Source organism: Erpetoichthys calabaricus, chromosome 15, assembly GCF_900747795.2.
Source record: "Erpetoichthys calabaricus chromosome 15, fErpCal1.3, whole genome shotgun sequence".
NCBI lineage: Eukaryota > Metazoa > Chordata > Cladistia > Polypteriformes > Polypteridae > Erpetoichthys > Erpetoichthys calabaricus.
The window spans coordinates 7,800,693-7,828,651 of NC_041408.2; the positions used below are offsets into that span (position 1 = coordinate 7,800,693).

The window sequence follows — 27,959 nt, forward strand, 5'->3', positions numbered from 1 at the left end:
ATGCACCTCTGAGCCACGTTGACTTTTCATTATTCTTTTCGGTTATGACGCACGACCGCGTCCACCATTGCAAACTGTTTTACACGCCATGGTCTTAGAGTTGGTGGGCGGGTCCCCGTGAGTTGCTCTTGCGAGCGGGCACATGACCAGGCAGTGTGTATGCTTCAAGAACGAGGGCGGACGCGGCAGGACCATCTAAGAAGAGGCATGTTTGTTGCAGATGTGAATCGCTGTATGCAGCGTGTAAAACTGTTTGTTTGTCGCGGATGTGAATCGCTGTATGCGGCATGTAGAACAGTTTGCGAGGGGTATCTCATGGTCTTACAGTTGGTGGACGGGTCTCTGTTAGTTGCTCTTGCGAGCGGGCACATGACCAGGCAGTGTGTATGCTTCGAGAGCAAGGGTGGACGAGACAGCACCATCTAAGAAGAATCATATTTGTCGCGGATGTGAATCACTGTATGCAGCATATAAAACAATTTGTTTGTCGCAGATGTGAATCGCTGTATGCAGCGTGTAAAACAGTTTGCGAGGGATATTCCATGGTCTTAGCAGTATCTATGCTTCGATGTGTAAAACGCTGTATTGTATGTTGCCCTCTCCAGAGTTACATCTTTTCATTCACCTACAGTCGTATCCTCAAAACCAACCCCATTTGGACAACTGTGTCTTTCAGGAAGTGTTCACCCATCAATACATAATTATGTGGCGTGGCTAGTTATATTATATTCTGGTTCTTCTTATACCTTTTGAGATGAGCCACCACCCTTGAAATTTTTGTGTATGTAACAATTGTCCAATCTAGTTTATAGGACATCTGCTGATTTCTTAGTCATCTCTTAGTCATCCTTCAGTACATTTTGTATATTACATCAACCTTTCTTCTGGTACATTCTTTATTTACTTGACCATCTCAGTACTTTTCCTAAACCAAATCTTATATTTCAGTGTACATTTTGCTGTTCACTTGATCTTTATTTGGTTTCCCACATTTATTAACCCTTTATGCTATTTCTTTAAGATGAATGCTATGTTACCCTAAAATTATTCTTCCACAGAACAATTAGACAGTTCATCGAGTGTCACATTTAAACCAACCCAATGCCTCATGAAGGAGGAGCTCAAAGTAGAGGCGGGGCTTTTGAACTGTCAGGAGTCGTGGTGCTCTTGTTAACCTGGTCAGAGAGAGAGAGAGAGAGGGCTGCTTTAAAGTGGGTGGGAACATTTTGACAGCTCATCAAGAGTCACATTTAAACCAATCCAATGCCTCATGGGGCGGAGCACAAAGTACAGGCAGTGCTATTTAATTGCAAGGAGCAGTGGTGCTCTTGCTAATCTGGTCAGAGAGAGAGCTGCTTTAAAGTGGGTGGGAACCATTAGACGGCTCATCATGTGTCACATTTTTGAACTTTTCTCATCAGTTTGTCCAGGCGTGAGGCGTCCCTCTTCTTTATGCTGCCTCCCCAGCACACCACCGCGTAGAAGAGGGCGCTCGCCATGACCGTCTGATAAAACATCTGCAGCATCTTATTGCAGATGTTGAAGGACGCCAGCCTTCTAAGGAAGTATAGTCGGCTCTGTCCTATCTTGCACAGAGCATCAGTATTGGCAGTCCAGTCCAGTTTATCATCCAGCTGCACTCCCTGGTATTTATAGGTCTGTACCCTCTGCACACAGTCACCTCTGATGATCACAGGGTCCATGAGGGCCCTGGTCCTCCTAAAATCCACCACCAGCTCCTTGGTTTTACTGGTGTTCAGTTGTAGGTGGTTTGAATCACACCATTTAACAAAGTCCTTGATTAGGTTCCTATACTCCTCCTCCTGCCCACTCCTGATGCAGCCCACGATAGCAGTATCGTCAGCGAACTTTTGCACGTGGCAGAACTCCGAGTTGTATTGGAAGTCTGATGTATATAGGCTGAACAGGACCGGAGAAAGTACAGTGCCTTGCGGCGCTCCTGTGTTGCTGATCACAATGTCAGACCTGTAGTTCTCGAGACGCACATACTGAGGTCTGTCTGTAAGATAGTCCACTATCCATGCCACCATGTATGAATCTACTCCCATCTTTGTCAGCTTGTCCCTAAGGAGCAGAGGTTGGATGGTGTTGAAGGCGTTAGAGAAGTCTAGAAACATAATTCTTACTGCACCATTGCCTCTGTCCCAGTGGGAGAGGGATCAGTGTAGCATGTAGATGATGGCATCCTCCGCTCCCACCTTCTCCTGATATGCAAACTGCAGAGGGTCGAGGGCGTGGCGGACCTGTGGTTTAGTTCAAGTGGATTAGTTCAAGTGCCATGATCTCTCTTTTCTATCCAAGGTATCTTCTCTGGACCACACCTTACAATGATAGGGTCTACATATTGTCTATTCAGTCACGCCGAGGAGCTCTCTTCATAAAAGTGTGGGACTGCAGCCACCTCCTTCTGTCTTGTATACGTTTAGTGGGGCCTCGACTCCAGCTACTGTGTGGTGTTTATTATTTATCTTCTTTTCTTTTTTTTCATAGAAAAAAGGCTGCCACAAAGGCAAATTAGAACAAGATCACATGCGTCAGAAGACAGACCCTCACCACCAGCAAAACCAGTACACGCCTCAGCCCAAAGGCAGGCGGCCCGGGTGATGACATCACATCAGGCCAACGGGGACGGCAGCAGGAACGTGCGCGTCGTATCTCTACAGAATGACGAGAGAATCCATGAAAAGGTGAATCACGGTAAGGAGTTTGTCTTCTTCTTCTTTTTTGACCTCTGTTAGGTATGGTCGATTTTCCAAATGTCGTACAGGTATCAGTGTGAATGCCTAAAGATTCCAAATTCACATTCCGCACACCTGTGTGAATGATTCTGGAGAAGGACGGGCGTCCTCTCCGCAGTTATTCCCTGCCTCACACCCGGGACCACTGAGGTAATCTCTGGTACCCCATTGACCCTGAATAGCATTCCTTTGACTTTATCATCCGTGATTCTTCGAATCTAGTTCTCTGTCCTTGAGAAAACAAAATCTCATGGCAGTTTTCAGCAAACGTCATTCCACTTGCTGTTTGCAATACGTAAATATGTAATATCATGGTTAAGAGACTGCAGTTATTTCAGATGCGGGTCTTGTTCAAAAAGTGGACGCCATCTATGTCTAGTTTTTTGTTTTAGACTGGCCTACCCCTAACTGCAAGCCCTGAACTTAAGGTTTGTGTGGGTGGCTCTGAGGCTAAGGATCTGTGCTGGTATCCCAAAGGTTGCCGGTTCAAATCCCTGTCACTGCCAAAAGAGATCCTACTCTGCTGGGCCCAAGACCCTTAACCTGTAATTGCTCCAGGGGTGCTGTACAATGGCTGACCCTGTGGTTTGACCCCAAGGGGTATGCGAAAACGAACAAATTCCTAATACAAGAAATTGTATAAGGTGAAATAAAGAAGAGGAAGAGGTACACCAGGGACCCTAATCTTAAAAATTTAGAGTAGGTGACTAATCCTAAAATAGCGTAAGGGTGCCTAATCTTAAGGTGACGTCCGCTTTTTGAACAAGACCCTCAGATGCTTGGTGGAGGGGTTGGTTCATCTTGCAGTGTAGTTCACGGCTGGCATGACTCGACCACAACTCATTTTTTAATCTCATTTTTTGACTATTATTTTGTCCATCTTTTTCTTTCTCCAGCTTTATTTCCTTCACCTTCTCCAATTTCTACCGTCACTCTTATTTCATCATCTCTCAACACCTTGACTGCTAACTAGGAGGGTGTCCCAAAATTCACGCAAGATTTGAATTTGGCACTATTTGTGCGGTAAAGTGTTGCCAACGAAAAAAAAAGACAGCGTGACAGATCACAGTTCAGGGTTATTAAAAATGGAGCGCTACACGAAAGAACAACGCGTTTTCATTGTTGAGCAATATTTTAAAAATAATGAAGGTTTGGCAGCTACAAGTAGCAATTTTTGTACAAAATATGGTCGGAATAGTGATTTAACTTCATCAACTGTGAAGAGATTAATTAATAAATTGAGGGAGACTGGATCAATTAGTGATCTTAGACACTCTGGCCGTCCTTCAACAAGCCGATCAATACAAAGCATCGAAGCAGTTCGTGAGAGTGTTGCTGAGAGTCCAGGAACATCAATTCGGCACCGTGGTCAAGAATTGAACATTTCCAGAAGCTCTCTACAGCGTATTCTCACGAAAGATTTGCATCTTCATGCTTACAAAGTTCAATTGAGTCAAGAACTGAAGCCTACTGACCACGCACAGCGAAGAGAGTTCGTTGAATGGATTTTGGAACAACAACAACAAGTGAATGCCGATTTTTCGAACAAAATTATCTTCAGCGATGAGGTTCATTTTCATCTTGATGGCTTCGTTAATCATAAAAATTGTTGAATTTGGGGTTCAGAAAATCCACAAGTGATTGTTTGAAGTCTAAGGTTTATGCCATCAAGCCCATGACCACCCACGCCTTGAAGGAGGAAATTGAGCACTGTATCAACGAAATTCAGACACATTTATGCAAAATGGTCATGGAAAATTTCGACAAAAGAGTGCGTATGTGCCAGCAAAGCCGTGGAGGCCATTTACCCGATATGCTATTCCATACATAACCCTATACTGCATACTTTATGAATCAATTAAAAATTTACAGTTTTTAATTATAAACCTGTGTTCTCTATCAAAATTACTTCTTGCGTGAATTTTGGGACACCCTCTAGAACTTCCCATTCCCTGTGCCAACTATGCGTTAACTTGATAACAATAAAATGCATTGTATTATTATGTGATTGCTCCTGATATCACTGTATATTTGTTTGACATCTTTATCCAAGGTGACTTACAAGATGTGGCTACAGACGGACGCAGGAGGCACATTTATAAAAGCACAAGTTTTTTTATTTTTCTTCACCTTGTGGAAAACGCTTTCCTCGTTTCCCACAGGCAGAACAGAGTCTCAAGCAGAACACACAATACTCAGTCCTTTTTACTTCTCTTTCTCCAAGCTTCGTCTCCCTCTTCCTGACTCTGGCTCACCGAGCAATGTCCGCTGACCCCTTACGTAAGGCCCCCAAGAAGTGCTCCAGGTGCTCACTGCCCCACTTCTAGCAGCATGGGCTCAGGTACAGCTGCAGCGCCCACTGGCAGCCCGAACTGGATCTCAACAGGGCTGTATCCAACTCCGTCTCCCATGAAGCCCTGTGGGAGTCTGAGGCACCGCTGCCACCCAGGGGGGCTGCCATCTAGTGTTCCGGGGGAGGTAATGCCCTGTCCACACTTGTTCCCCTGCAAGGGTCCCGGCCATCAGGGATAAACTTATCAAATGTCACTCATGCTCATTCACCACCCCAGATGTACACAGTCTCAGAGGCCATAAAAACTGCATTTGGTTTTATTTTATAATTTGCATTGTGATTTGAGTATATCAGATTATTATTTTTTTTATTATATAACACCCTGTAGATATATTTGCTATTCCTTTGCTTCTAGCTTCTGAGTCCGTGTATGTGGTATCACTGCAGGCACAGAAATCTCCCGGACAGAGTCCTTTAGCTAAAAGGACAGTTGTGAACAAAGTCAAAGCCCCAGGTAAGTGGAAATATTTTATTTTATCACTCTATAAACCTGCAGTTTAGTTTGGTGTCTCAAAGCCCGATATGGCTGCACAGCTGTACGTTTAGTCTGTTCCTGCTGGGATGTGTCGATTATCTCCTTTACTGTAAAAAGGCAAAGGTGTGCAGCGATGTGACAGAGTAGCCCTCCTCATCTAAGCTGTGCATTTTTTGGAAATTGTTCACGCTGAATGCTGTCACAAAGTTGCAGATTTCATTTTAAATGGACACATTTGCCATTTTGGCCTATCATTCTGCACTCACTAACCCGTAATGACAAAGCGAACGCAGAAAGGTTCATAAATGTTTTACAAAATCTGAAAATAACTGAAATCTCTCATTCCTAGAAGTCTTCGGACCCTACTTTGTAGAAGTTGGCAGACATGCCCGTCTTCTTGTGCATGTGCAGGCAGTGTGGTGTAACGGTTAAGGCTTTGGATGTCAAACCTGGAGGTTGAGGGTTCAAATCCCACTACTGACACCAGTCTGTGACCCTCAGCAAGTCACCTGACCTGCCTGTGCTCCAACTGGTTACATGACTTTGGGTAGCTTTATGCCACTCATCCTCGCAGATCCTCTCAAGGCTCCGTTAGGCAGGATGAGATGCGCCTGTGAACGGCCATCTTCAGATAGATAGATAGATACTTTATTAATCCCAAGGGGAGATTCACATACTCCAGCAGCACCTTACAAATACAAAAAAAATATTAAATTAAAGATTGATAATAATGCAGGTAAAAACAGACAATAACTTTATATAATGTTAACGTTTACCCCCCCCTGGGTGGAATTGAAGAGTCGCATAGTTTGGGGAGGAACGATCTCCTCAGTCTGTCAGTGGAGCAGGACGGTGACAGCAGTCTGTCGCTGAAGCTGCTCTTCTGTCTAGAGATGACCCTGTTCAGTGGATGCAGTGGATTTCCCATAATTGACAGGAGTCTGCTCAGCGCCCGTCGCTCTGCCACAGATGTCAAACTGTCCAGCTCCATGCCAACAATAGAGCCTGCCTTCCTCACCAGTTTGTCCAGGCGTGAGGCGTCTTTCTTCTAAATGCTGCCTCCCCTGCACACCACCGCGTGGAAGAGGGCACTCGCCACAACCATCTGATAGAACATCTGCAGCATCTTATTGCAGATGTTGAAGGATGTCAGCCTTTTAAGGAAGTATAGTCGGCTCTGTCCTCTCTTGCACGGAGCATCAGTATTGGCAGTCCAGTCTAATTTATCATCCAGCTGCACTCCCAGGTATTTATAGGTCTGCACCACCTGCACACAGTCACCTCTGATGATCACGGGGTCCATGAGGGGTCTGGGTCTCTTCTGTGGTCGTGTGAGGAATGGCAGTCAATCTGCTCATCCCCATTAACTTCAATGTCCTTTAAGGCAGAAGCTGAAAGGGCGAACAACGTCAACAACTTAACACAGAGCACCAAGATGTAAAGACCGAGACCAAGATGTAAAGACCTGATTCTGGACGTGTTTATCTAACAAAGGGAGGTCCACATCCATACTTTTAGAAGAGTCGCCTTTCCACTGTTATGGTCATGGGGAGCGCCACATAAAGTAATTGTTACTGAAAGTAGCCTCGGCTGCTCCTGCACTTGTGTCTCTGTGCACAAAGCCAGACCCATGAGGACATGGTGGAACTTGAGTGGCCTGAGCTCGACCCTACTGAATACCTTCAGAATGCTGATTGTGAGCCAGGTCTCCACATTGAACATCAGTGCCTGACCTCACAAATGCTTTTTTGGCTGAATGGCCACAAATTCAAACAGGCACACTCCAAAATTTAATGGAAAGAAGAGTGCTATAGCTCCATTTCCATATTAAGGTCCACAAGTTTTGGAATAGGATGTCCAAGAAGGTCATGTAGGTGTGATGATCACCGACTTTTAGCCATGCAGTGTACCTCAGGGGAGTACGGGGGACGTTCAAAAACACTGAACTTATGATTTTCTACTTTCAGAGCCTGATGATTTGTATGAGCCCAAGGATATTGTCGTGAGGGTCATGTCTGCTCAGTCAGTCCTTGTTACTTGGGTTGATCCAGCCTACGAGAAACAAAAGAACGTGGGTGCAAACAGGTAAGCCAGCTTTGTTACTTTCCTCCCATGTAGATAAGCAAATTTGTCCAACATTATTGTATTAAATACATTTTGAGAAAATTTAATTTTCAAAACAAATTTATGGTACAAAAATATTTATTTCTAGTTAGTGTAGTAATTAATGGCAAAAAAGATCTTTGCTTTTCAATGCTTTAAACAAATGCAAGTCCAATAGACTGATGCTAACGGTTTCAGGTGCCGTATGGCCTCAATCGCTCCATTCTGTGTGCTAGCTAATCAGAACATACTGTATGTACTCAAAGGCTTTAAAAGGCCAAAAAGAACTTTCTTCATACATAGTGTGGCATGTAGGGGGCGAAACTGAGCTCCAAACCCTAGACACAGCTACGTAAAAACAAAAAAGTGTTTCTTTACTAACACAGTAGAACCTCTTGGCAGGGCAACATTTGTCTACTTCTACACACAAGACTTGTGTTGCTTTCTTTTGCAATTTTTTCCTTTCTCCTCCACTCCTCTCAGGCGAATATTGTCCTTCTGCTCTCCCGACTCTGATTACCATCACAAAGTGGAGGGCTTCCTTTTAAACCCCACCCCAGGAATACTTCCAGGGCCAAAACTATTGTCTTTGTGAAGCACTTCCCAGTCAGGTGGAACCAGTCTAATAACTGAACCTTCATCTCTGGACAGCTCCTCCTAGTGGAACCCAGGGATCCCAACAGGACAGCCCTTTGGAACCACAACTCCCATGTTGCTCTACGGGCATCCATACAGGGGCTCACCATGGTGGGAACACGTCAGGCAGCCTCCCACTATCTCTGAATTCCTCTGGCTTGGACTGGAAACCATCCCAAGCAAAAATTCCTCCCAATTTTAGTCAACCATCCACTATTGTGGCCTCTTGGTCAGGACAGGGAATGTTACAGCTTCCTTCTTGACAATCTGGTCATCTGGACTGGTAAGGGAACAGGGTCAATTGTTCATCAATTAGATAGAAGGCACTATATACTTAAATAGATTGTTCTTAAAGGCACAACAAAATAGATATCAGGGCATATATGAAAAACATCATGTCATAGTAGATAGATAGATAGATAGATAGATAGATAGATAGATAGATAGATAGATAGATAGATAGATAGATAGATAGATAGATAGATAGATAGATAGATAGATAGATAGATAGATAGATAGATAGATAGATAGATAGATAGCGTAGTTGGCAGGATTAGATAGTGTAAAATGAGCGCTATATAGCGCCCGACCCGGCCGAGACTCAGGCAGAGGCACGTACTTAATAAACAGTCTTTTATTTCTTCTTCGGCCATGGGGCATGCCTTCCCCGTGTCCCACAGGCCCAACACAGTCCCACACAAACACAATTCTCTATAAACAACAATCCTTCTGGCAGCACCACCACTCCTCCTCAAGCTTAGTCCTCCTCCTCTCGACTCTGGCTCTGACTGAAGGGAGGCGGCCCCTTTTATATGCCCCGGATGGGCTCCAGGTGCATCCTTAAGGTCTCCGTAGCCACACCCCTGTGTGGCGGAAGCTCCCATGGTGAAGCCGGAAGTCCACCGGGTGTCCTCAAGTCTCTTCCCCCCAGCACTTCCCGGTGTGGCGGAAGTACTGAGGGCCAACACTCCCAAGGCATCGGGGCATCCCTTGGCGATGACCACGGGCCCCTACAGGGTTGAGCTTCCAAGCTCCGTACCCGTGGTCCCCAAAGCCACCAGGGAGGACGCCCCCTCGTGTCCTGGAGGAGGCACAAGCCCTCCTCCACTCCTCCCGCCGGGCACCACAATAGATAGATAGATAGATAGATCATAGTTAGCAGGATAAGATAGATAGATAGATAGATAGATAGATAGATAGATAGATAGATAGATAGATAGATAGATAGATAGATAGATAGATAGATAGATAGATAGATAGATAGATAGATAGATAGATAGATAGATAGATAGATAGATAGATAGATAGATCTGGAAGTCAGAGAAGGGCCTGCAGCAAAGACAAGAAATAAAGAGGTGAGAAGGAGGCCGAACATCGCGGTCCAAACTCCAGCACGTCGTGAGGCCTTATCTGGACGGCTGAACTGCTGTTAACCATCAAGATTATAAAGCGAGGAATCTGAATGAGTAGCGAGGCCAGGAACTGTTTGGCGAGCAGTCATGGATGCTAACAGATATTAATGATGAATTGTATTGATGTTCTGGCCTCATGTTGATGGTGGGTCAGCTATTTTCAGTATCAGACCACTCTGGTGGATTAGCCTAGCAGCACTGGAGTAGACAATTGAATCAGACAGCTGAAATAAGACTTGATAATAAAAAAGTGACAGTGGAGCAATCAAGACCACAGTGGTTTCCACAAAATAGATGTGGAGGTCTGTGTATGGTTTTGAAATCAAAGTGGTCTCCGGGCTCGGCTGAGATGTTGCTCACAGTAAGTTGTATTTCTGCTGTGTTGTCATCTCGTGTCTGAAGTCTTTCTGATGACATGTCTACTGTATGTCTTTTCGTGAAGTGCTCATCTCCAGAGGTTTATGAATGCCAGCCTCATTGAGTTGGCAATGACCTCTTTGTTGGAGTTTTTCATTTCATTATAAAGTGAGGGTGTGTCGCTCGTGTGATATTTGGGACCTAAAAGAGATTCTTTCGGTAATGGCTGGAGTTTTGGTTGGCGGTCGTTCAATAGACAAAGCCTTTTGGGAGGTGAGCAGCAGGGCGGTAGGTCCAGAGCTGACAGGGAACAGCCTGCATGGATTTGTTCTTTAAAATTCTTTTTTCCCCTTCTGAGATTTGGAATAAGCTCCTGAAGCCAGCATGTCGTCTTAAAAGGCAGTGGGTGCCAACTGGAGTGAGGTGGATGGAAGAGCAGACGGCGTTCTTCAAGTCCTCGCTTGTATGCTTCAGACTCAAACACTTTGTTCTGGGAACCTTCAGGGTTCAATAGGAGGGCTCCAAATTCTGGCCGTCTTACCTCCTGCGCTGCTGTTGTGTATTTAGTGCGGCTTTTCCACTTTGCTAGGTCTTGAAGAGATCTCCGACAGGTCTTTGACAGGGACTGTGTATATACTGTGTCAAAACTGACAGACTGGCTGTCACCCTGTTAATATACAGTCAGCCTGAAGATTATCGTACAACAGAGCTACATAAACTTGTACTTGTAAGGAAAATAATTCAAAGGTCATTTCCAGAAGTGAATATTTTATTTTATTACGTAACTACTGTGATATACAGTAAGTGCAAATAAGAAAGCATTAAAGATCATACAGTAGAATCTCATCCATCCATCCATTATCCAACTTGCTATATCCTAACACAGGGTCATGGAGGTCTACTGGAGCCAATCCCAGCCAGCATAGGGCACATAACAGGAACAAATCCCAGGCCACAGGTTCATAGTCCTCTTGTAGGATTATTCTGTGTGTGTGTTTGTACTGTAACCAAAATCATGATGGACTCTTCTACCTCAGCACTGCCAAAGTGTGAAGTTTCATGTCCAGTATTTCAGAAAATGAGGCCAACTCATATACGGTGCCCCCCCATAATGTTTGGGACAAAGACCCATTGTTACTTGAGTTAGCCCTCTGCTCCACAGTTTCAAATTACAAATCAAACAATTCAGACGTCGTGATTAAAGTGCACAATTGCAGACTTTGATTGAAGGGGACTTGCCCACTTTTCAGTCACGCAACACTTTCTCTACAGGGTGGCATTTCAGGTGTGGCGCTGTCGTCCCCTTGAACCCTCAGATCAGACGCCAGACACAAGATCACAGTCCAATAATTAATTATATTGGTACAATACAGTGCACCAAGCACCTTCCACTCCACAATACTCATAAACAAATCAATAATCACTACAGTAATCAATCCTCCACTCCTAGACGTGTTGTCACCATTCCTCCCGACTCAGCTCGTTCTTCTGGGATTTCCCACAGTCTTTTATAATTCATGACCCAGAAGTGCTTCTAAGCCCTCAGTCCATGTGATTATCCAGCACTTCCGGGTCAAGTAAAAACTCATTTTCTTCAACCCGGAAGTATTTTATTTCGTCCATGCTCGTGACAGGAAAGTAATACCTGTCCCTGAGCCTCCCTGCAGCGTCCTCTGGTGGCCCCCACGGTATCCAGCAGGGCTGTGAAGGAAAACTCCATTGCCCATGATTCCCTGCTGGCATTCGGGGCACTTCCATGCTACAGGGAGGGCTCCATCTGGCGGCCTAGGGGTATCGGCCGGGATGAATGGCCGCTCATATCCCACACAGGGCACCGTAATGTTTGGGACAGTTGGTGTCACAGGTGTTTGCGATTCCTCAGGTGGGTTTCATAAGAGACCTCAGGCTTGAGAGTTATTGACGATCTTCATTTCTTTGTCATTGTCATTCGTTCATTCTCTATTGTGGAGTGTGTGTGTGTGATGCATGCGGTGCCCCAGCATAATGTCAGTGTAACAATCGCCCAATACGGGACGCGGTCACTACACTTCACCACCCAAGAGGGAAGTGGAACAATGTTCTAAGGATATAATACCATTAAAATATTCGGTCCTCGGCCCCTCTTCATCCCCTTTACGTGCCCACCAATACTTGAAAGAAACCAGATGGTACTTAGCAAGTGTTTCGGAATCCAGCGTTTATACATTTACATGCCAGGTGACTGAGTGCTCATTGGTGACCCCTTTTTCCCTGGACGCCCTCCCCAGCCTCCCTACCCCCAGCGGCCAAATCTTAATCCCCGGTTCTAACCACACATAAAGGAAAAAGGATATCAAAAAAGAGAAAGATTAAACGTAGTATGTGAAACGACAAAGAATCCTATAGTACAGTTCTTACTGCGTGATGGAGGGAACAATAAACGGTCCTCGGGTGAATACGGATTCCTGGCTGGCTATCCCGAAGAATTTAAAAACACAAGTTCGACTCACCAACAGGAGCACCCGGAGTACCTCAGGTCCATATACCACAACCCCTCGGCTCTTCTTCGGGATTCGCCTCACCGTTTCAGCTTTGGGGTGGCCACACACAAATAGCAGACGTCCCTGGGTGAAGTTTCATCTTCAAAATATTCTTAAGCGTAGATAGCCAAGCTCCTTGCCTTCCGATTCTCTTCCCTTCTTCCCTCGGTCCGCCATTCCCCTTAAAAAAGAAAAGTTTCCCACAGAAACATCCATGTCCTGCTTAGATGTCATAGCAACATGACGCCTGCACTAGGCAGCTACAATCCTTACCGGGTGGGGTCAGACCAGAATTTGGTCGTCCACAATCACGCCTGAAGGGATCTTTCTTAGATGACCTCCAGGCCATATAATACAGTGAGGGCCAGAGCGCTTATAGTGTTATGGTGGCTTACTACGTAGTATCCATTGTTCCTTGATTTACCCCAGAGTTTAAAATTACAAATCAGACAATTCCGACATCGTTGTAGACTTTCATTGAAGACACATTTCAGTCACTTTCTCTACATAGTGGCATTTCAGGGCACCATAATGTTTGGGACAGTTGGTGTCATGGGTGTCTGTAATTCCTCAGGTGGGCTTCATGGCTTCATAAGAGACCTGGGCTTGTGAGTGCTTGATGATCTCCTCATGTCTCAGCATTCGTTTCTCTGTCATTGTCATTTCTGCATTCTCTATCGTGGCGTATGTGTGCCCTCCAAAATGTCTGGGACAAAGACCCATTGTTGCTTGATTTACCCCACTGTTTAAAATTACAAATCAAACAATTCAGACATCGTGATTAAAGTGCACATTGCAGACTCTGATTGAAGGGGATTGGCACACATTTCGGTCTCGCCACACTTTTTTTACACAGTCCCCCCCCATTTCAGGGCACCAAAATGTCTGGGATGATGTGATTCCTCAAGTGGGCTTAAGAGACCTCAGTCTGCTTCTACCCTTTGGAGTCTGTACCTGCCATTGTTCAACATGTGCCACTGAAAGTCAAAGAAGCCATTTTGAGGGTGAAACACAAGAATCAAACCATTAGAGACATCGGTAACACCTTAGGTGGACCGAAATCAACTGTCTGGACTTTCATGAAGAAGAAAGAACACACTGGTGGGCTCAGGAATCACAAAGGGACTGGTGGGCCAAGGAAGACCTCTAGCTGCTGATGACAGAAGAATCCTCACTGTGGTCAAAAAAAAGTCCCAAACGCCTGTCTGACAGACCAGACACAGTCTTCAGGGGGCCAGAGACGATTATCAGCAGAAGACTTCATGAACAGAAACACAGAGGAGGCCACACTGCAAGATGAACACCACAAAAACAAGATGGACAGATTACAGGATTTTGGAGAGCCTGCAGAATTCTGGGAAAAGGTCTTGTGGACAGACGAGACAAAGATGAACCTCATCAGAGTTATGGCGAGACCAAAGTCTGGAGACGGCCAGGATCTGCCCGAGATCCAAAGCAGACCACCTCATTTGTTAAACATGGCAGTGCTGGGGGTGTTATGGTGCTGGGCATGTATGGCTGGCACAGGTCCTGGCACACTTCTCTTCACTGAAATGAATTCTGAGATGTGTAGAAACATCTGATCTGCTCAAGTTCAGTAAATGATAACAAACTTATTGGATGGCACTTCATCCTACAAGAAGATAACGAGTCAAACAGACTGCTGAGGTGACACAGGAGTTTATCAAAGCTAAAAGATGGAAAATTCATGAATGACCAAGCCATGTCACCTGGTGTCAAGGCAATTCAGCATGAAGATTAAACTGAAGGGGACAAACAAGCAGGAGCTGAAGATGACGGCATGAGACACTTAGCAGAGCATCACCAGAGAAGACGCTCAGCACCTGCTGACTTCTATGAATGGCAGACTTCAAGCAGTCACTGCATGTGAGGGGAAACGCGACAAAGTCCTAAATAGTAGACCTGCAATTTCTGTGTCCCAAACATCATGGTGCCCAGAAGTAAAGAAAACGTGTTGTGAGATCGAAATGTCACCGTTAAAGATCTGACTGGTGTGTTTCTTCGAACACAAGGGAATAGTCCACCAAGAATTAATTGAACAGGGACAAACAATCAACCAACAATGCTATTTAGAGGTACTGGAGAGATTCCGAGATTCTGTTTGAAGTGGATCCTTCGTGTCTTCTAATTTTAAACCCTTTTTTAAGGAAGTTTAGATAAAGAAACTAAACAACACACAATTAGTCCACTAAAAGCGATCCATTCCTTTTAAAATTGCTCTTTACTCGGATTGTTACAACAACATTTCTTTCTGTCGCACATTTTCATACAAATGATGGAGCTCAAAGTGCTTCACATGACAAAGAAAGAGAAAAAAGACAAAATAAATAAGAATTAAAATTAGGGAACACTAACTAACACAGAATAAAAGTAAGGTCCGATGGCCAGGGAGGACAGAAAAAAATACAAAAGAAAACTCCAGACGGCTGGAGAACAAAAATCAAATCTGCAGGGGTTCCGAGGCCACAAGACCACCCAGCCCCCCTAACATAAATGACCTCAATCAGTCCTCATTGTATTCAGGGTTCTCATGGAAGAACTTGATGATGATGGTCATGTGGACTTCTGGTATTTAATCCATCAATGTAAGGACATCACGGTGCTTTGATTAGGTGGTGGTGGCGCAGATCGCCACCATAGCAAACCGGAAAAAGAACAGAAGAGAAAGTAGGGGTTAGTACGGATTATGGAGCCACCATGAATAATAATGACTAGCCAACCCGTGGCGTAGCATACGCCGCATAATTATGTATTGATGGGTGAACACTTCCTGAAAGACACAGTTGTCCAAATGGGGTGGGTTTGAGGATACAACTGTAAGTGAATGAAAAGATGGAACTCTGGAGAGAGCAACATACAATTGTCCGTGACTGAAAACTGGAGGCTGCGGTGGGTTGGCACCCTGCCCAGGATTGGTTCCTGCCTTGTGCCCTGTGTTGGCTGGGATTGGCTCCAGCAGACACCTGTGACCCTGTGTTCGGATTCAGCGGGTTAGAAAATGGATGGATGGATGGATGGATGAAAACTGGAGGACCGCCGCCATGCCCACACCTCCCAGAGCGAGGGATGGGGCAGGACGGCGGTCAGGCACGGAGGGCGCAACGGGGGGAGAGGGGAAGGATGCCCAGGGAGGATGCTCTTTCCGCCCCCTCCGCCTCTCCGGAGAGAGGGCGGGGAAGCGGGCCCAAGAGGTTTCGGGTCCTAACCGTCCAATGATGCGTTGGCACAACCGGTAATGATCCTTCCGCAGGTTCACGACTTTTACTTTCTCTAGATAGTCAAGTTCGATCGTCTTCTCGGTGCTCTGCCAGAGGCTGTGAATAACCGCGGCAGGGCCGATCCGAGGACCTCACTAAACCATCCAATCGGTAGTACCGACGGGCGGTGTGTACAAAGGGCAGGGACTTAATCAGTGCGAGCTTATGACCCGCACTTACTGGGAATTCCTCGTTCATGGGGAACAATTGCAAGCCCTGGTCGGGTAGACACACGTTGATCCATTCAGTGTAGTGCGTGTGCAGCCCCGGACATCTAAGGGCATCACAGACCTGTTATTGCTCAATCTCACGTGGCTGAAAGCTTAGCAGCTGCGCTAGTTTTACACTCCAGTACATTGCGGTGAATGCTGGTAACAGTCGGGCGGGCGAGCGGTCAGGCGTTCTCGTCCCGTGGTCTTAGAGTTGGTGGGCGTGGCTCTGTGAGTTGTCGTCGTATCCCATGGTCTTACAGTTGGTGGGCGGGGCTCTGTGAGTTGGCGGGCGTGGCTGTGTCGTGCGTATCCCATGGTTGTCTTGCGTGCCCTAGTCGGTTGCTTAGTGAATTATATATATAAATAATTAATTGAATAAACAGAGCATCAGGATTTAACTAAGATGAAGCTATGAGAAAGTCATTCGTTACATCTTAACACTGTGCGTGTTGCTTACTGTATATGTGAAGCAAAATATTTCCCGCATGACATGTGCAATCCTTCATCAGACACATTCATATATAGAATGCTTTGCCACTTGACACACACATTCCCTGTAGACCGGCCATTTAGTGAAATGTGCTCAGCCCACAAATTTCTTTGAAATGGCTCATTACATCTTTCAATATTTTGAAGAAAACACAACACGCTAAGAGGGGTAAAGTATGGGAGAACACAAAGAAAGGGAATAAAGAATCAGATAAAAAACAAAATCTTCTGCACTTGGCCTGCACAAACTGTTTTTTGGACAGTTTCATTTTGGATATTTTTTAGGAATGCCAAGGCCGGACCCTGCAACCCCAAGAAAAAAACAAAACACTTGTTCCACACACAGACCAAGCGCCCCCTACTGGTTTGTACAACACCTTCTTTCAGCACTAACCCAAACGTCTCCTCCGAATGGACATGGCCATGAAGGACAATTTAGCCAGGACATTGGGATACCACCCTACTCTTTACGAAAAATACCTTCAGATCGGAGAGGCAGGACCTCTTTACAGGTTTGAGCAAGTCCTCTCTCTCACACCTTCAGTTAGTTCAAAATGCAGCTGCCAGGCTCCTAGCTCGCGCCAGCCGGAGTGATCACATCACCCCCATTTTGCACACACTGCACTGGCTCCCAGTGTCTTATGGAATTCATTTTAAAGTTTTGGTACTTTCAGAGCTCTGCATGGACAAGCTCCTGAGTACCTAACCAGCCTGTCTCCAACGCCATACAGCTTGTCGGACTCTCAGATCTGGGCAACAGGACCTTCTCGTTGTCCCACATACTCGGCTAAAAACCCGTGGGGATTGGGCCTTTCAGTCTGTGGCACCGAGACTATGGAGTAGCCTGCCTTGTGGTCTGCGTGGAGTCGAGTCCGTTGATTCTTTTAAAAAACAACTAAAAACATCCATCCATCCATCCATTGTCTCCCGCTTATCCGAGGTCGGGTCGCGGGGGCAGCAGCTTGAGCAGAGATGCCCAGACTTCCCTCTCCCCGGCCACTTCTTCTAGCTCTTCCGGGAGAATCCCAAGGCGCTCCCAGGCCAGTCGAGAGACATAGTCCCTCCAGCGTGTCCTGGGTCTTCCCCGGGGCCTCGTCCCGGTTAGATGTGCCCGGAACACCTCACCAGGGAGGCGTCCAGGAGGCATCCTGATCAGATGCCCGAGCCACCTCATCTGACTCCTCTCGATGCGGAGGAGCAGCAGCTCTACTCTGAGCTCCTCCCGGATGACTGAGCTTCTCACCCTATCTTTAAGGGAGAGCCCAGACACACTGCGGAGGAAACTCATTTCAGTCGCTTGTATTCGCGATCTCGTTCTTTCGGTCACTACCCATAGTTCATGACCATAGGTGAGGGTAGGAACATAGATCGACTGGTAAATTGAGATCTTTGCTTTATGGCTCAGCTCCTTTTTCACCACGACAGACCGATGCAGAGCCCGCATTACTGCGGATGCCGCACTGATCCGCCTGTCGATCTCATGCTCCATTCTTCCCTCACTCGTGAACAAGACCCCGAGATACTTGAACTCCTCCACTTGGGGCAGGATCTCGCTACCAACCCTGAGAGGGCACTCCACCCTTTTCCGGCTGAGGACCATGGTCTTGAATTTGGAGGTGCTGATTCTCATCCCAGCCGCTTCACACTCGGCTGCGAACTGATCCGGAGAGAGCTGAAGATCACGGCCTGACGAAGCAAACAGGACAACATCATCTGCAAAAAGCAGTGACCCAATCCTGAGCCCACCAAACCGGACCCCCTCAACGCCCTGGCTGCGCCTAGAAATTCTGTCCATAAAAGATATGAACAGAATCGGTGACAAAGGGCAGCCCTGGCGGAGTCCAACTCTCACTGGAAATGGGTTTGACTTACTGCCGGCAATGCGGACAAGGCTCTGGCACCGATCGTACAGGGACCGAACAGCCCTTATCAGGGGGGCCGGTACCCCATACTCTCGGAGTACGCCCCACAGGATTCCCCGAGGGACACGGTCGAATGCCTTTTCCAAGTCCACAAAACACATGTAGACTGGTTGGGCAAACTCCCATGCACCCTCCAGGACCCTGCTAAGGGTGTAGAGCTGGTCCACTGTTCTGCGACCAGGACGAAAACCACACTGTTCCTCCTGAATCCGAGGCTCGACTATCAGATGGACCCTCCTCTCCAGGACCCCTGAATAGACTTTTCCAGGGAGGCTGAGGAGTGTGATCCCTCTGTAGTTGGAACACACCCTCCGGTCCCCCTTCTTAAAGAGGGGGACCACCACCTCGGTCTGCCAATCCAGAGGCACTGTCCCTCATCAGGGACTAAAAACATTTCTTTTTAAACAAGCTTTTAATCAGTGCTGAATAGTTCCAGTTTGTTTATTTATTATTTTTTATTGGTTTTGTTTTAACTGTTGTATTTGTACTCTTTTTGCTGTTCTGTGCTCTGTGACCTTTTGCCTGTGAAGGGCGCTATATAAATAAACTACTGCTACTACTACTACTACCTCGATTTTATGTCTTACCCAAATGATGCCAGTGTCCCCGTGTGGTGTTGTGGGTCCACAGCTCTCTTAGCAAAAGCCACATTTAAATAAATAATCACTGCGCTCGCAGTGTAGCGAGGGGGTGTGGTAGTGTGGCTGAAGCAGTTCCCGGGTGGATTTGTGCTGCGGACGTATCTTACCTAACTGCACAGGTGAGAGACAGTCCGTGCCATAATTGTTCCCGGGAACTGTTGATTGCCACAGCTGCCACGTCCATTATAAAGAGAAGCTCGAGACGGTTAAAGGGAGAAAGAAAAAGAAAAGAGAAGGAAACGGAGGTTGTGGAGGAAAAACAGGAAGCAGTGAGGAGAGAGAAAGTCAGTGCGGGAGAACAAGCAAGCGAGAGCAGGCTCAAGGGAGTAGTGGATGTGGTCGCTACCGTAGAAATTATGTTGAAGAGCGGAAGTGACCGGAAGGTGGGTGACTCTCCGTGTAAGGCCGTGGAAGGCAGCAGGAGTCGGGACTTGGGACGTGGTGTCCCCAGCGTGAGAGCCTTGGTCGTTGGGGAATCCCAAGTCGCTGTCAGGACGAGCCGACCGGAGCCAAGGATCGGTAAGGCGACTGAGAGCATAAACAGGCACGGAGAAGGTCAGCTGCAGAGATAGTGCGTCTCACCTGCTGCAGGGCCCTAGCGGGAGAAGCCGGGGAGACGCTAGTGTAAAAGAAGCACCGGGCTTGTCATTGTTTTAAAGGACTGCTTCCAGCAACGTTTTAACCTCGTTTTTAAAGGATTGTTTTTCTATTGTTTTCAAACCTCCACATTTCTTTTTCGGATTATTTATTTTTTGGAACTTTGAATCAGTGCACTATTTGAACACTCTTTTGTTTATATTGTTTTTAAATAAAAGCACCTTTGCACATTTGTACCACCCCCTTTGCTCCATTGTTATTTCCTCACTGTCTAGCTCATCTCGGTAACATTATCGACAGTGTAGGGATCAAGGACTCCCTAACAGCAGATGGGAGCATGGAGCCGAACCCGCATCGTCACAGCACTGGGGCATTGGGACCCACATTCAGACCATAAGGTACGCATCCCCTGCTGGTCTCACAAACACCTTCTTCCAGCAGCAACCCAAGCGTCTCCTAGCTGGTCTCCCATCCAAGTACTGGCCAGGGGCCTAAACAGGCTTAGCTGCAGGTGGATGACCCCTCTGGAGTGCAGGTGGTATGGCTGGTGCTTAACTTATAAATATATAAAGGGTGTTATTGCACGTGGCATCATACGTTAGTTGGCCACCGATGTTTTATTTCCTCTCCTCTCTACATTCCTGAGTGTCCTTTAGGGTCAAACTCCTACTTTTTCATGTCATTTGACACCACCTCCTAATCATGACTTCTCGGCCTCCTTCAGGGCCTCATCCCATCCACCTCCGTCACGTTGTACTTCTTTATCCCACCATTCTTTGCCTGTCACTCCGCATGCCCAGACCGACCTCAGTCTGTTTCTCCTCAGCACGGCTTCACACAAAGCTGTCCTCCGAACTGAGCACTTGACACTCCACACTCTCGTCTCTGTTTCTTTCCAGCTTTGCTTTGTTGGCCACGTCTCACTCCCTGGAGCCTACTTTTCTTCATGCAGCCTCCATAAAACGTTTCCCCTTCAGTGCCGGAGAGGCTCCTTTCTTATATCAAACCCTTTCATTTTGATAGCTCTTTAGTACTCCTCAGCTACTTCCTTGTAAGGGCCTGTGGTTTCGATATCATCCTTATTATCTGCTGCGGTCACACTACCAAATAAATCTTAGGAGATTCTTTGTGCCTTCTACCTAATGATTCTTCCAGCTGCCTTTAAAAAAATATTTTTCTTAGTGGAGACGACTTGGAATTGCCAGAATTTCCTGTTCCTGATACAGTTTCATGGATTTATGTGTTAATTTACAGCTACTTTATCCTGGATTAAACCTTCGTTTTTCAAACGCAGCCCTATTTGTTAAAAGTCGCCTTCTTTTTTTATAGTTTATCATGCAAGACATTTTCATGAAATTCAACCCAGGGGTCATTCAAATTTGCTGTGGATGTACTGTATGTGCTTTTAATATTTGAATCATTGTTTAAATACCTCGGGGTAAACATCGCAAGTAAATATAAAGCTCTTTATCAAGAAAATTTTGCCGTCTGTATGGAAAAAATGAAGCAAGACGTGCATAGGTGGTCAACCGTTCATCTCACTCTAGCTGGAAGAATTAACGTTGTTCAGATGAATATCCTTCCGAAGCTTCTCTTTTTATTTCAAAACATTCCAAAATACATCAACAGATCATTTTTTAAGAAATTAGACTCAACCATAACCTCATTTATTTGGAATTCAAAACATCCACGTATCCAAATGGCGACCTAAGGCGGAAGGTGGCACGGCACTACCTAACTTTCAGTTTTATTACTGGGCAGCAAACATACAAACTATAAAAACCTGGACATGGACACAAATAGACGAACATACACAGGCTTGGTCCGCAATAGAAATAAAATCCTGCAGTACTTCTTTATATTCCTTGCTTTGCACCCCAATAAATACAAGTTATCACCAATAAACAATACAATGCAAAGCAATACAGTTTATTTTTGTATAGCCCAAAATCACACAGGAAGTGCCGCAATGGGCTTTAACAGGCCCTGCCTCTTGACAGACCCCCAGCCTTGACTCTCTAAGAAGACGAGGAAAAACTCCCAAAAAAACCTAGTAGGGAAAAATGGAAGAAACCCTGGGAAAGGCCGTTCAAAGAGAGACCCCTTTCCAGGTAGGTTGGGCGTGCAGTGGGTGTCAAAAAGAAGATACAATACAATACACAGAAGAGGACAAATTCTCGATACAGTTTAAAAATAAAAATTTTACAAGTACAGAGCAGATTTTAAACAGTAGATGATATCCCATAATATGATTTGGATTTGTTCAGAGTCCTGGAGACCTCAGCTATCAAGCTGCCTCCTACTATTGGCCAGTCCACAGCTGAGACAGCGCTGGGCCAGCCAATCCGATGAAAGGTCCCCTCTACCCCACGATTCCTGCGATTGTCCATCAGGGATGACTTTTCCTTAGGCAGGCAAAACAATTTGGCAGGTGAGCCGTGGGCACCAAGTGCCACATTTGAGTACCGAGAAGAGAAACAGAATAGGTGAGGGTTAGTATCCAATTCTAACTGTCATATTACTTATGTTTTAGTGCTAATGATTAACAACAGAGATGCAATCTGCACAGTTAATCAGCAGCTCTAGTCAGGGTGTGCTAAACTGAAATAGTGAGTCTTCAGCCGGGATTTGAAAGCTGAGACTGATGGGGCATCTCTTATAGTAGCAGGCAAACCATTTCACATTTTAGAGGGTCCTGTAACTAAAAGCTCGACCTCCCACTCTTATTTTATTAATCCTTGGAATCATAAGCAGACCGGCATCTTGAGATCTTAATGTGCGCTCAGGTTTGTAAATTATAAGAAGTTCAGACAACTAGGCTGGACCTCTGCCATTTAAGGCTTTATATGTTAAAAGGAGGATTTTGAAATCTGCCCTAAATTTAACCGGGTGCCAGTGTAAAGACTTGAGGACTGGACTTATTTGTTCGTATTTTCTTGTTCTTGTAATAATTTTTGCAGCAGCATTTTGGATTAACTGGAGGCTGTAGAAAGAACAGTTTGAACACCGCATTGCAGTAGTCAATCCTACTAGAAATAAGTGCATGAATTAATTTTTCAGAATCCTGTTTATTTAGAAAGCGCCTTAATTTCCCAACATTTTTAAGATGGAAGAAACATGATTTGGACAACTTTGTGATGTGCGCTTTAAAGGACATGCTAGAGTCAAAGAGAACTCCTAGACTGTGGGCTGATTCAGTAAAATTAATGGGGATTCCAGCTGAGTTAAATGATGATATAATAACAAGTCAATTGTGCTTCACTCACTCAGAATATGAACTAATGTAGGAAGCATTTGAAGATAGAGAAGCTCTTATCTGTGGCACCTCTGAACGAGAACCACCTTTTCCCAACCTCTCAAACGTACGCAGTATTTAATGCCTGGAAAACATCCGGGATTGAATCAGTAAGAACAGTACACTGCTATGCTAACAACAAGCCATGGATTACAAGTGACATCAAGGGATTTTTGAACCAGTGGAAAAGGGCTTTTAAAGACGGTGATCAGCATGAGCTCAAACACGTGCAGAAGGAACTCCGAGTCCAGTTCAGGGCAGCGAAGGAGCAGTACAGGAGAAAGCTGGAGCAGAAGTTGCAGAACAACAGCATGAAGGAAGTGTGGGATGGGATGAAGATCATCATTGGCTGCAGCTCGAAGCGGGGTATCACCATCGAGAGAGATGTGGAGAGAGCAAACCAAATGAACAACTTTTTTAACAGGTATGACCACCCTAACCCACTCTCACCTCAGAGTACTGCACCCTCCAACCATCCTTCTGCTGATACCAGCATAGGAGAGAGTTTCCCCCAACCCACAATTACAGCAGCGCAGGTGAGCAGAGAGCTGGCGTCCTTCAACATCTGCAATAAGATGCTGCAGATGTTCTATCAGACGGTTGTGGCGAGCACCCTCTTTTATTCTAGTATAGAATTTCCCCTTGGGATTAATAAAGTATCTATCTATCTATCTATCTATCTATCTATCTATCTATCTATCTATCTATCTATCTATCTATCTATCTATCTATCTATCTATCTATCTATCTATCTATCTATCTATCTATCTATCTATCTATCTATCTATCTATCTAGCTATCTATCTATCTAATCCTGCCAACTACGCTCTATCTATCTATCTATCTATCTATCTATCTATCTATCTATCTATCTATCTATCTATCTATCTATCTATCTATCTATCTATCTATCTATCTATCTATCTATCTATCTATCTATCTATCTATCTATCTATCTAATCCTGCCAACTACGCTCTATCTATCTAATCCTGCCAACTACGCTCTATCTATCTATCTATCTATCTATCTATCTATCTATCTATCTATCTATCTATCTATCTATCTATCTATCTATCTATCTATCTATCTATCTATCTATCTATCTAATCCTGCCAACTACGCTCTATCTAGCTATCTAATCCTGCCAACTACGCTCTATCTATCTATCTATCTATCTATCTATCTATCTATCTATCTATCTATCTATCTATCTATCTATCTATCTATCTATCTATCTATCTATCTATCTATGACATGATGTTTTTCATGATCTATAATAATAATAATTATCTATCTATCTATCTATCTATCTATCTATCTATCTATCTATCTATCTATCTATCTATCTATCTATCTATCTATCTATCTATCTATCTATCCTGCCTACTATACTAAAATGATATCTATCTATCTATCTATCTATCTATCTATCTATCTATCTATCTATCTATCTATCTATCTATCTATCTATCTATCTATCTATCTATCTATCTATCTATCTATCTATCTAAATGATTTGGATTTGGAATCTAATCTAGGCTTGGGCAGATTTGGGGCAGATGAAATTTAATGTCAGGAAATGGAAAGAATTACATATAGAAAGACAAAATGTCATACACAATGGGAGATCTGAAAATCGAGCGTACGCCTTATGAGAAGAATTGAGGAGTTGTGGTGGACTCGACACTATCAAGTGCCAGACAGCTAGTGTGGGCTGTTAGATATGATTGCAAATAGACTAGGAGATGGCATACAGTTTTCTGACCGTGTTTAACATGTCTAATGTGTTCAACTTGCTTAATGTGCCTCAAGCACGACTGCATGACTAAACCTGAAGAATGAATACACAATGGGAGGATTTAGGAGTCATTCTGGACTCTAAGCTATCGACTTCCAGACAGTGTTCGGAAGCCATTAAGAAGGCTAAGAGAATGTCAGGTTATGTAGCGTCTTAATGTGTGGAGTACAAGTCACAGGAGGTTCTCCTGAAGCTTTATAACACACTGGTGAGGCCTCCTCTGGAGTACTGGGTGAAATTTTGGGCCCACCAGACATAGCAGCCCTAGAAAACGTCCAGAGAAGAGCGACCAGGCTGATTCCAGCACTACAGGGGATGAGTTATGAGGAAAGATTAAAAGAGCTGAGCCTTTACAGCTTAAACAAATGGACATTAAGAGGAGACTTGATTGAAGGTAATTAGTCCAGTGGATTGAGACTGTGACTTTAAAATGAGTTCAACGAGAAGACGGGGACACAGTCGGGTAAATTTCGTACAAAATTTAGGACGTTTTTCTACCATGTCTGAGAAGAAGCAGGAATGAACCACTTAATTAAACTGCATCATCCTCATTACACATCAAGAATTTGCACTTACATTTGCGTTGGTTGAAAGTAACGGGGTCTGCAGTGGATGATTTTGACTAGATCTGAGGATGCGCAGGTTAAGGAAAAACAACATTCCTGATGTTTTCTTCTTCTTTTGTAGGCACTACACCGTACGGTACCGTGAAAAAGGAGAGTCTGCAAGATGGGATTATAAAGAAACATCTCAGAGACGTCTGATTGTGGACAGGCTGTCACCAGATAACATGTACGAGTTCTCTATTCGAGCTTCGCAGGGAAGCAGAGATGGCAAATGGAGCGTTTCTGTGTTCCAAAGGACTCCTGAATCTGGTAAATTAGCGTTCTGTTAAAAAAGAGTTAAAAAATCTCTTATGGAAAAAAATCATATTTTACAAAAATATTATATTTATTCTGCACACTTCCCAGATTTGCTTGAAAACATCTCCGGTGGCTTTCATTCTTGAACTCAAGAAGGACGGCTCTCCATTCCCTGTTATCATCAGCGGGGTTTATCCAATTTTTATAAGAATTTCTGTATGGATTTTAGCAATCTATGGGTCTAATTGGGGGCTGCTGCACTTAAGATTTTGAATTTTATGTTACGTTTCTCATTTGTGCCAAATAGTATAATGGGAGAAGAGTAAGTAAATAAGTTACTAAGTTTTTTATTGTGAAGCTTCTTAACAAAGTTCGAAATATTGAGCATTTTACAGCAAAACCACTTTTATTTTTTTATCAGCACTGCCATTTCGTGACATTTTTGTTTGTCATCTATATCATAATCTTTACCAGGATTTACTAGATTTGTATTTTTATTCCCCTGAAGTAGGAACCAGTTCGGCACCGGAAAAAAATTTGGGGGGTTACAACCCGGTAGTCCCCATTATTAACACAAAAGAATATAAAAGGGTGCGTGTGCGGAGACACAACAAAAAATGGTGCTGACCCAAACAGCATTTCAAAATTCACATTTATCCAAAATGACTTACAACATTTGAGATGCAGTTGGTTACTTTTTCTTTTTTTCCCCCACTAGTAGGAGCCCAGGTGGGTGAAATGACTTGTTGAGGGTCACTGGAGGGGAGATTTGAACTCACAACCTCACAGTTTGAACTCCGAAGCCTTAACCAATGTGCCACACAGCCTGCCAAATATACAGTATCTCAGAAAAGTGAGTACACCCCTCACATATTTGTAAATATTTTATGATATCATGAGACAACACTGAAGATATGACACCTTCATACGATGTAAAGTAGTCCGTGTTCAGCTTGTATCACAGTGTGAAGTTGCTGTCCCCTCAAAATAACTCAACACACAGCCATTAATGTCTAAACCACTGGCAACAAAAGTGAGCACACCCCGAAGTGAGAAATGTCCAAATTGTGCCCAAAGTGTCAATATTTTGGGTGGCCACCATTATTTTCCAGCACTGCCTTAACTCTCTTGGTCATGGAGTTCACTGGAGCTTCACAGGTTGCCACTGGAATCCTCCTCCATGACGACATCATGGAGCTGGTGAATGTTAGAGACCTGGTGCTCCTCCACCTTCCATTTGCTCAATAGGGTTTAGGTCTGGAGACATGCTTGGCCAGTCCAGCACCTTTACCCTCAGTTTCTTTAGCAAGGCAGTGGTGGTCTTGGAGGTGTGTTTGGGGTCGTTATCATGTTCAGTTTCCGAAGGGAGGGGATCATGCTCTGCTTCAGTAGGTCACAGTACATGTCGGCCTTCATGCTTCCCTCAATGAACTGTGTGCACTCATGCAGCCCCAAACCATGACACTCCCACCACCATGCTTGACTGTAGGCAAGACACACTTGTCTTTGTACTCCTCACCTGGTTGCTGCCACACATGCTTGACACCATCTGAACCAAATAAGTTGATCTTGATCTCATCAGACCACAGACATAGTTCCAGTAATCCATGCCCTTAGTCTGTTTGTCTTCAGCAAACTGTGCATCATCTTTAGAAGAGGCTTCCTTCTGGGACGACAGCCATGCAGGCCAATTTGATGCGGTGTGTGGTTGGCGTACGGTCTGAGCACTGACAGGCTGACCTCTGCAGTAATGCTGGCAGCACTCATACGTCGATTTTCAAAAGACAACCTCTGGATATGACGCTGAGCACGGGCACTCAGCTTCTTTGGTCGACCATGGCGAGGCCTGTTCTGAGTGGAACCTGTCCTGTTAAACCTCTGTATGGTGTTGGCCACCGTGCTGCAGCTCAGTTTCAGGGTGTTGGCAATCTTCTTATAGCCTACGCCATCTTTACGTAGAGCAACGATTCTTTCTTTCAGATCCTCAGAGAGTTCTTTGCCATGAGGTGCCATGTTGAACTTCCAGTGACCAGTATGAGAGAGTGTGAGAGCGAGAACAGCAAATGTAACACACCTGAGACCTTGTAACACGAACGAGTCACATGACACCGGGGAGGGAAAATGGCTAATTGGGCACAATTTGGACATTTTTCACTTCGGGGTGTACTGACTTTTGTTGCCAGCGGTTTAGAAATTAATGGCTGTGTGTTGAGTTATTTTGAGGAGACAGCAAATTTATAATGTTATAC

General features: G+C 44.9%; 1 protein-coding gene across 1 annotated transcript in view; it reads left to right on the forward strand.

Moving 5' to 3' along the window:
• Positions 1-27,959, forward strand: part of fndc1 (fibronectin type III domain containing 1) — a 147,123-nt gene that overhangs the window by 38,760 nt on the left and 80,404 nt on the right. Inside the window, exons 5-8 of the mRNA XM_028792044.2 lie at positions 2,512-2,718; positions 5,468-5,566; positions 7,555-7,672; positions 25,535-25,722. Coding sequence (XP_028647877.2) covers positions 2,512-2,718; positions 5,468-5,566; positions 7,555-7,672; positions 25,535-25,722 — 612 coding nt within the window. The remainder of the gene's footprint in view (positions 1-2,511; positions 2,719-5,467; positions 5,567-7,554; positions 7,673-25,534; positions 25,723-27,959) is intronic.